The following is a 10,755-nucleotide window of genomic DNA, read 5'->3' on the forward strand; positions in this document are numbered from 1 at the left end:
TGAGGATTGTATCCTGGAAACACCTCGATTTTAGGGTTCTATAAATAATGCTTTATATGAATTCAGATACAATATAAGACTCCCAACCCTTTCATATCCCATCACTCACAGGTTCCAACATCACCCATTGTTGCTCATCACTTGCAGCTGCCAATGCTGACCACCATCATTGACCGCATTGTCCACTGCTGCCAACCACCACCAACACTTACTGCTTCCTACCGCTGCCATCCACCTCCATGCACCACTGCCTGCCACTGCCAACCACTACCATCCACCGCTACTCACAACTGGTAACCGCCACCCACACTGCTCACCAAAGTGGGCCACTGCTGCCCATTGCCACCACCAACCACCATTCACTACTGCTAGCCACCACCTCCACCACCAAATGCTGACTGCTGAGTGCTACTTCACTTAAAAAAAAAAAGAATAAAAAGTTAGTTTGGATTATTCAAACACCTTCCATATTTTCATTTTTAGAAAACTAAACTTGAATGTAATCGTCCAAAAACATTTTTGAATACGAAATATGCGTAACACAAATTTGTTGTTTTCATTTTCAAAAACAAGGATCCAGATGGAAGTTTTTGGATCCTTTATGAAATGGGGTCATATAATGTCTTGATTCCAACTGAATTCCGATTGATTTCCCTCCGTATAAACAATAAAATCTTGCAGTGTACTTTCCATTATTAAAATAATACTTCTTTCCTAAAATAAATTGATGAAAATAAAATTATAAATTTAAAAAGTAAAATTAAGATATCTTGAATTTCATAACTGATGTGTAGGGCCTTCTGTTTAGGAAGAACTCAAACCACCTCAAAGCCAGCTCTGGCATCTAAAGGAACTGCTGTGAATGTAACTCAATAATGCAGCGACACTTGTAGAGTTCTCACGATCCTAATAAATCATTTGATACTGCTATTGCCTCCCTAACAATGCATCACAAATATAGCAGTAGAATAAGAAACGAATTCCACCAAGCATTAAATCTGCTCAAATGCAAAATAAACATCATCCCTAAATCTATTCTTGTAACAAAATATTTGCACTTGGTGAGTCTGAAATGATTGTATCCCAAGCTGACGAACAACATGATAAGGACTTGGATTGATATCAGTTCCAATATCAAGAAAAGCATTCACTGGTGTTGAACTCCCTCATGTGTATCTACACCAGCATGATGCAGTTGATCCTTGATGGATAAGAGGGTCTTTATCATCTGAGTCCTCCTCACCACTCGTGGGCTCTAGTAGCTTGTTCACATTGTCCTCCTCTTTGCCTTGGTGATCCTTCTCTACAATATTTAGATGCTTTATCTGAGGAAATTGTTGATATGAATATCCCTTCTTGCCATATTCAAACCATTCCAACTAGTGCTTACAATCTTCTTTTGAGTCAACTGGTTTAGTTTGAACAGAAGTGGCAATTTTTTGGGCTCAAGACAGTCTACCTACCTTTCCAATTGTCATTTATATAAGTGATCTCCTTTTCCACATTCTAGCATGGGAAGCACACTGAATACTGTTCAATGGAGTTGGAATGGTGATAGCGTACCATAATTTGATTCCATATCTTATGTCTTCCAATGTAATGGTGAATTTGTTGCTGCACATTTTCCTCAATTGACACCTTGCAACAAGCTTATGAAACTTATGTGCATAAGCCTCTGCATCTTTTCCATGACGAGTGAGAGAAAATAGTCTGCACTGACCATATCTAGTAAGCAAGAACTTTCAGTCTCTTTGATCCTATTTCATCTGATCACAGGACCTCTAATTGATACATACATCACTGTTTTTCTACAAGATACTAACACACCTTGTGAGGCAAGTTTTGGCTGAATTTACCTCATCTTTATTCCCCAATAAACAAATTTTTTTCCTACTTGATCTGACCAATCATGAGAATCATCCAATTCAGCCTCCCCATTAAGCTTAGAGTAATCTTTACACCAAAATTAGGCTTAGTAACATGTGGAGCTGCAATTGACTGTAGAACTCCATGTATCCCTTTTTAGTCATAGACTCCAGTCAAGCTATTACAGTAATCAGTTTGCTATTAATATCTGCAACGTCCTTGATGTTATATTCTTGGACCATAATGGTGCCAGCTACAAACGAGAAATGAAGGAGAAGAGTGAGAAATAAGATAGAGAGAATAATTGTACATTGCAGAGAGGGAGAGAGAAAACAGAGCAAAATTTTTTATTCAACTCAAATTGTAAACTATTTCATGAAGTACAATTGCTCAACTACACATACACTGTACTGGTAACTAGAACACATAATTTCACGATAGCCACCAAATAAATAAAAATAAAAATAGAAAACATAGTGTTGTAAAGTTAGATATGGAGGAGAGAATAAGAGAAGAAGAGAAGGGAAGAGAAGAAGATGAGAAAAGAGAAAGCTGGGCAGCATTTTCCTGGAGTATACATACAGTGTGGTCTGCCCTCTTATATATTATCAATAATAATCAAGTCTCAAAGACCTTAGCACAACATAATTACTAAAATAGCATATTGCCTTCTAACACTCGTCCTCAATCTAGATCTGTATAAATATCACCTAACCCCAGCTTGTAACAACCATTAGACAAAGAGGGTTTAGATAAAGACTTTGTAAAAGCATTGCCTAACTGATCCACAAATTTCATAAAGAGAGTCCTCGCAGCCTTCTTCAACACAGCATCCCTCATAAAATTATAGTCAACTTCTATATACTTTGTCCTCTCATGAAACACTGGATCGCTAGCAATATAAATGGAATTTTGATTATAACAAAAAATATCTATTGACTTAACATATCTATTGGCTTCGAAGAATCCAACTCTGACATAAGAGACTTAGCCATATAAGTTCACTCACAGTATGAGCCATAGCGTGGTATTATGCTTCAGCACTAGATCTTGCTACAGTAGTTTGTTTCTTGCTGTGCTAGGTAACTTGATTAGCTCACACAAATGCACAATACCCCGTAGTAGTAGTAGACCTTCGATTATTGACAGATCACTGCTCAAGCTGCATTAGAGTATCCCACAATCCAAATTTCAATTACATTTATAAATCAAACATCTGCCAGGAGAGCCTTTGAGATACCATAAAAACCTACCAATAGCATCCCAATGTGGTTGTTCAGATTTTCTATGAACTCACCGCCCCCACTGCAAAAGATATGTTAGGTCTAGTGGCAGTCAAGTTGATCAACTTACCAACCAACTGCCTATATTGACGTTTGTCTTCAAAATCCGATCTAGCTTCCCTAGACAACTTCACAGGATCTGTAAGAGTATTAACTGTTTAGTTCCTAAAAAACCAATCTCATATAGTAAGTCCAACGTATAATTCTTTCTGACTATACAATATGAATACCAAGAAAATAATGTAGAATACCCAAGTCCTTAATTTGAAATTTTTCTTGAGGCCACTAAACATTTACAATCCCATTCTGGTAACTGCCAATGATGATGATATCATCAACATAAACTACTAGAAGTACCACTCCTGGCTCCTTTCTGTGCACAAAAACTGAATGATCAAAGTAGCACCGGATAAAGTCAAATGCAAAGACTATAACCCTAAAATATTCAAACCAGGTTCAAGGAGACTACTAAGACCATAAATGACCTTATGCAACTTGCATGCTTTACCATCGTCCTTGTGAGCAACATACCTAAAAGGCTGCTCCATGATGTCTCTTCCTTCAAATTTCTATACAAGAAAGCATTAGTCACATTCAACTGGTATAAGGGCCAAACAAAATTAATAGTCAATGAGGTCAATACATGAACAAAATTTAATTGAGAAACAAAAGAGAAGGTCTCAAAATAATCAATACCATATGTTTGGGCGTACCCTTTGGCAACCGACTAAGCCTTAAGTCATTCGTTAGAGCCATTAGGAAGATATTTGATGGTGTAGACCCAAAGACACCTAACCAACTCCTTACCAAGATGAAGTTCTACCAAGTCCTATGCCCCTTGAGTGGTCAAGGCACCCATTTCTACATCCACTGCATGCTTTCGCCTAGGGTTACCAAGTGCTTCAACATGTGAGGAAGAGAAAATTGAGGAAATAGACAAGGTAAAAGAACACTTAGGACTATGAAGGTGAAGAATTGAAACATAATGAGCATTAGGACAAGCAACTAAAGATTGTTAAACAAATGTTTGAGTACCTTTCTAGTTAGTAATAGGAGAATCCAAGTCACACTGGGATGATCTTCATAACTAGAATTTCAAACAGTAATGGCAAAGACGTGGTTGTAGTGATGCCTGTACTTGCTTTCCATCATTCATAAACTTTCAATTTTTTCTTTGGATCAGTAACTGATGGATTTGGAAAAGAAGCAAAAGATTTCTCGAGAAGGACAACAGTAGGAAAAGGAGGATCAACATGAGGAGGCACCATAAATCATTGATGGAGTGAATGTAGATTCATCCAAAGAGGACCCAGAACTAAAGAAATAAGATGTCCCATAAAAAGAGATGGCATCGCGCTAACATATTTCCTATAAGTGTGGGGACCATAAGATTTATATCCTTTATGAGTTCTTGAGTACCCAACAAAGACACATTTAGCAGCATGGGGAGAGAACTTGTCTTGACTAGTATGTGGAGCATGGACAAAACATGTGTCCCCAAAGACATGAGGCACGATAGAAGGCATGGATGTTTATGGGTACAGGATGGAGAAGGGAATTTGTGCCTCTAGAACACTTGAGGGCATTCTGTTGAGCAGAAAACAGGCAGTAAGAAGAGCATTGGTCCAGAATGTTTTGGGAACATGCATATGAAGAAATAGAGACCATGCTATGTAAGTGACTGTCTATTTTTTTGTCAGCTACCCAATTTTGCTAAGGGGTATGTATACATGATTTTTGATGATCCCTTTATCCAAGCAAAAAAGATAGAAATTATTTTGAACAAATTCAAGTGCATTATCAGATAGAAAAATTTGAATTCCAATGCCAAACTAAGTTTTTATTTCCTAGAAGAATTGAGTAGATACATTAAAAAATGACCTATATTTTAACAAATAAATCCAGTTCATATGCAAAAAATCATCCATAAAAGGACAAAAAATGATGATGATCAGTCAAATTCTTGACTTACATAGGCCCTTAATATCTAATGAGGGAAAACAATGATTTACTACGATACTCAACCAATAGGACACTCAAAATGAGAAATGAACTTGAATATAGGAAAAAATTGTAGCTTTTGAAGGGATGGATGACCCAAACAATCATGCCATTAATCAAAGAAACGCCATGAGTAGAAATTGTGGAAGCTATATGACCAGAGTGGGACCCACCATGACTGCCATCGAAATAGTACAGGCCATCCTTCTCAAGCCCTCAACCAATCCTCTTTTTCATCCTTAGATCCTAAATAATACAATGAGATGGAAAGAAACCAGTTATCAGACCTAGTTAATTGACTAATTGATAGTAGGTTCAAGTTTAGGCACATAACACAGATGAAAGAGGAATAGAAGGAATTGAGAGAATATTTCCTGAATCAGAAACCAGTGTAATTGAACCATTAACAAGGGCAACCTTGAGTGTTAGCAGGGTTCAAGGACTCAAAACAAATTAGGACTACCTGTCATATAGGAGGAGGCACTAGAATCTATAATCCAAGGTGAGGAGGATGAAGAGGCAAGAAATTCGGTTCACCTAAATGGACCACGGTAGCATTAGATGAAAAAGGCTTAAGTTTGGAGTTGTTGAACCATGCAAAATAGATTGTTAAACTCCTCCCGAGATACGGTGGATGATGTACTAAACTCCCCTGTGGAGTGGCTAGGCACATTTGAAGTGTCAATAGTAGAATCACCCTTTGCAAGAGACTTATTGGCCCAAGTTGGTTTCTCAAGGAAATCCTAGTAGTGATCAACAGTATGATTTTCCTTGCCACACTGTATAAATGCAACATTGACACAACAAACTCCTCATCCCTAATACACAACAGCTGCCACGACTGCAATCCAAGCCTCTTCTTTGTCCTCCAAAACTTCCCCTACTAGAGTTAGAGGCATTCTCCATGGCTGAATTATAGCAGGAAGGGGCTAGAGAAGAAGTCACGCTACACAAAATAGCATTAAACAACACTTTCAAGACTTCAAAAAACCAGAACTTACAACACTGCAGACCTTCCAAAATTCAGAACTTCAAGCGGCATCTATGACTACGAAATTGAGCATACAATATCCTAGGAGTATTTATTTAACCACCAAGAACAGGGCAGTCCACAGCAAAGTACTGCAGGCATTTAATAAACAATCTGGCAGCAGCTCCATGCATTATAGCTGGCAGCAACTGGAAATGAATGTAGAAAAGAACAGGGAAAAAGTATTTGAACACCAACTGAAACCAACCAGAAATAGGTACACTATTACAAGCAATCAGTCACAAACACGAAGCATCAACACAGCACACAAACGTACTGCAACTGATTGCTGCTTGTGGAACAGAGGAACAGCTGCAGCAGCATACTTGAAATAGAGTATAACTGCCGTCACATGAGTAGATCACCATGTATACACACAGCTAACCAAGGACGCCGCACAACCTAACCAAGAGGAAGGATGCCCTTTAAAAACACTCAAAAAAGCCAGAAAATTAGATTTAAGGACTGATTAGGGAGGATGAGAAAAAAAGAAAAAACAAAAAACAGAGTACAATGCTATAAAGTTAGGGATGGAGAAGAGAAGAAGAAAAAAGAAAAAAGAATTGGGCGGCAGTTTTCTGGAGTTTTAAGTACAGCTCCAGTCTGCCCTCTTATATATTATTTATAATAATAAAGCCTTAGAGAAAAAAAATAGGAAAAAATACCCCCATTAACACAACCTAATTACTAAAATGACATATTCTCATCTAACACAGTTTTTGAAATTTAGCACATGAATCCTAATCTCCTAATGCAATGTCTAAAATATGTGTTGAATTGGCAGCCTAAGTGGAGGTGACAAACCTCAGTCAATATTCCCCTGCTTGAAAAGAACTTGACTCCAAAGTAGCATGTCGGAGGATCTGCAATCACCTTCTGGGATCCCTGTTTGGGCTTCCACACATTCACATTGCTGGCATGCAAGCAGTCATTGCTGGAGTGCCCGCATTGCTTGCAATAAGTGTGCAATCATGGGTTGCATCTCAGCTACCTTCATTTCTCTTCACCGTGATGTTTTTCACATCCAACCATCATGAGATTGTGGATCTTTCATCTTGATACCCCTTGAGGAGTGTTGGGTGGAAAAAGCTGCTGCTCAGCAATTGAATACAAAATTATAGTGGCAATAGAAACAGAAAAAATAGCTCAAGAATGTAAAGGATTTGAATATACAACAACAACAACAACAAAAAAACCAAGCCTTAAGTCCCACTAGGTGGGGTCGGCTATATGAATCCTTTTCCGCCAATTGATACGATCATGAATCATTTCTTTTGACAGATTTAGGGATATTAAATCCTTACTCACTATCTCCTCCCAAGTTATTTTAGGTCTACTCCTACCCCTTCTATTGCCCTCCACAGTAACTAACTCACTCTTCCTCACTAGCGCACTATGTGGCCTATGTTGCAAGTGTCCATACCATTTGAGTCGTCCCTCCCTCATCTTATCTTTTATAGGAGTTACACTTAACTTACCGCGAATACGTTCATTTCTTAATTTATCTTTCAATGTTATACCACTCATCCATCTAAGCATTCTTATCTTGGCAACTTTTACTTTTTGGATATTCTGTTTCTTCGTCGCTCAACATTCTTATTCATATAGCATAGCTGGTCTTATAGCTGTTCGATAAAACTTCGCTTTTAATTTTAAGGGTATTCTACGATCACAGAGCACACTTGAAGCACTTTTCCATTTTACCCAACCCGCTTTAACCCTATGCATTGCATCATCTTCAATTTCTAATGTAAAGGAATTGAAGATGGATAGGATAATTGAGTTTCTAGGGTTTGCAAACCCCAGTAGAGGACTCAAATTTGAAAAAACAATTTTGAGAAAATGGATTTTTTTTGTTGGGGGGGGGGGGGGGGTGGGCTTACAAAATAGTGCTTTATATAACAAGCTGCAGAAAGCTCTGCAATCTCAGAATAATTATATTTTAAACACAAAAAATGACTAAGAATATGCACTTAATTAAATTCATGTCATAAAATTTTAGCAATCATAAATTAAAAAAATCAACACTTAAATAATCCAATTAACCTAAAATATAGAGGTATTATGGTGTCTAAATATTAAAAATATTATGACAATAATTATAACTTTCAGTTCATTAATGATTTATTATTTTAAATATAATAATAGTGTAATAATACCATATTATAGGGGCATTATTGTCTAATCCACCAAAATAGCAAGGTCAATTTGGTTTAAAAAGTGAGATTCTCAGGGAATGAGATTCCCATGAAACTTCCCCATGGAGAGGATGGGAATTGGATGCTCATGGTTTGTAGGAATTTTTCATTCCCAATAATGTTAATGCCTGGCATGTAAAATTTTTGTACATCAACAAACATGGGAATGAGATGCCATGGGCATCACCATTCCAAGAATGTAAAAAGATGCCACAAACCAAAAGCATCCAGCTACACTAATTAAACTGCAACTTTAACATGAACTTTACCGCACCATATTAATGTGAACATTAGTTTAAATCACGACAAAAGCATCCAGCTACAGTAACATGAACAGTAATTATTGGCTGTTTGGCCTTTATTTTGGACCTGGATGCTCCTGCATCAAAAACTTGAACAGGGACGTGTACATTATATCTTCCCTAGGCCCTAATATCATGTGGGAGCTTTGTGCACTGTGTTTTGCATTTCTTTTTTCAATGCTCCTGCATATAAGATATTATCTTTGTAGAAGTTTTGGGCTTAGGAATACCTAGCATAATGCCGGATAGACACATGCACATAGAGGCATATCCATTTATTTGAATGGTTTTCCCGACCATAATGACTAAGAAACTTTATACCAGGGATAGAACATGGTTAATATCTTATGTTTCAATTGTATAACTGCAATCCCGAGCTAGGTTTGCTCAAGTGGTAAACACAAATTTGGGCATTGGTAATCCCAAGGGCCGAAGTTCGATTTCCCATTTATGGTTTGCCGCGTGAATTACAAGGATGTATGAATGGGTGAGCAGAGGTGCCACCTGGGTGGGTCTGAGGGGCTAGCCCAGGTAGGAGTTTGGAATCATAAACAAATGCAACAGTGAAATGGAAATTCTAGAATGATATACCATGATGCAGGCCTATGTCTTTATTGTACAAGCAACATAACCTGGCATGCAGAACAGTTGCTATGTTGACATTTGAAGAAGTTATGATCCAGGGGAACAACCTTGTTGGATGCAGGTGTATGGTTATCGGATGTCTCTCTGGGCTGAGCACCTTGGCTTCCTCGAAGATTCTTTCCGTGAACCGCAGACCCTAGAATGCATTGAGCATGTGAACAAAATTGCTAAATGTAACTGGAAGACTTACGTGGCTGAGGGAAACAAGGAGATGAGAGGTCACTTGATGAGTTATCCAATTAAGGTGAGCCGAGATGGAAAAGTCAGTCCACTGCCTGGTCATGAATATTTTCCAGATGTTGGTGGGAAAGTTCTTGGAGCATCTACCAATCTTCCTGATGCTCTAACCACATGATAATTATCACTGAAGCTCGGAAATAAAGTGGACAAATTTTAAATTGCACTTGGTTACAATCCCGGTGTTTTATGAGGGAAACCAAAGGGCGGCAACCCCAAGGTGGTTCTGACGCAGGAAGCAGCTATTAAAGAGTAGAGAAACTGGAACATTCTAATATTGCAGGTATGGTTCCAAAAGGATGCCAAGCTTAATGTCAGCTGAAATATTTCAGAACTGTTTAGCTGCTCCATTGCTTTTATACACCATCTACTGAACTGAAGTGACCCAGTGTTAATGGGGGCGGCTCTGGCGTGAGGTTTAATGTCTACACCTGTATATTATTACTCTTTGATTCAGAATAAAATTTTATGAAAGTTTGTACTAGTTGCACCATTGATACTACTGCAAGAATTTGAAGTTCAGTTAGTGTGAAATCTTCATCATCCAATTGGATTATTGTAATATTTGGAGCAAGCATGTTGAGTATTTAATGAGTTGGGAGGCTTGAACGCATCTAATTCTCTTTGCTTTTTGCCCAAGACTTGCCGCACTTACTCATTTATTATGGGAGAAAGTTCAAGACATTTGCATCATAGGTTTTTTTTTTTTGACAAAAAGAAAAGAAAATGAGAAGGAAATATGTTTCTATTGTATTTTTCTCTATTATGACCCTATTTTGAGGAAAGAAGATAAAAAAAAAAAACAAGGAAATTTTTTTTGTTATATTTTCTTGTATTGAAATAAAAATTTGGTTTATATAATTAAAACTACAAAAAACTAAATGCTAATGATGTTTGAAGTTAAAAATTCATTCATTGATTTTATTATACATTTTATTTTTCTCGTTTTCTTTGATGATCAAACATGAAGAGTATGTTATTTTATATATTTTTTTTCCTAGCAATCATATTTTGCCAAGCAAAGGTTGTAGTCATCAAATATGACTCCAATTAAAAATTAAGAAAAATCAAATGTTAAAATTATATATATTTTAATTGATTTGCCTTATATATATTTTTTTTTTCTTCTTTCTTTGATAACTAAATATTATAAAGTGGCTCTTTTTCATTTTGTTTTTGTTTCATTTGGAATT

General features: G+C 37.1%; 1 protein-coding gene and 1 long non-coding RNA gene across 3 annotated transcripts in view; one reads left to right on the top strand and one right to left on the bottom strand.

Moving 5' to 3' along the window:
* Positions 1-10,175, top strand: part of LOC131164141 (phospholipase D delta-like) — a 46,864-nt gene extending 36,689 nt beyond the window's left edge. For both annotated transcript variants that reach the window (XM_058121126.1, XM_058121127.1), the window contains one exon: positions 9,387-10,175. In XM_058121126.1, the coding sequence (XP_057977109.1) occupies positions 9,387-9,680 (294 nt within the window). In that variant the 3' untranslated portion in view covers positions 9,681-10,175. The remainder of the gene's footprint in view (positions 1-9,386) is intronic.
* Positions 17-9,886, bottom strand: LOC131164143 (uncharacterized). The gene is made up of 3 exons (XR_009139219.1): positions 9,373-9,886; positions 6,985-7,272; positions 17-416 (listed from the first exon to the last, which is right to left on the bottom strand). It is a non-coding gene; the product is annotated as an uncharacterized LOC131164143 (long non-coding RNA).
* Positions 10,176-10,755: the final 580 nt, after the last annotated feature.

Source organism: Malania oleifera, chromosome 9 (genome assembly GCF_029873635.1).
Source record: "Malania oleifera isolate guangnan ecotype guangnan chromosome 9, ASM2987363v1, whole genome shotgun sequence".
Lineage (NCBI taxonomy): Eukaryota > Viridiplantae > Streptophyta > Magnoliopsida > Santalales > Ximeniaceae > Malania > Malania oleifera.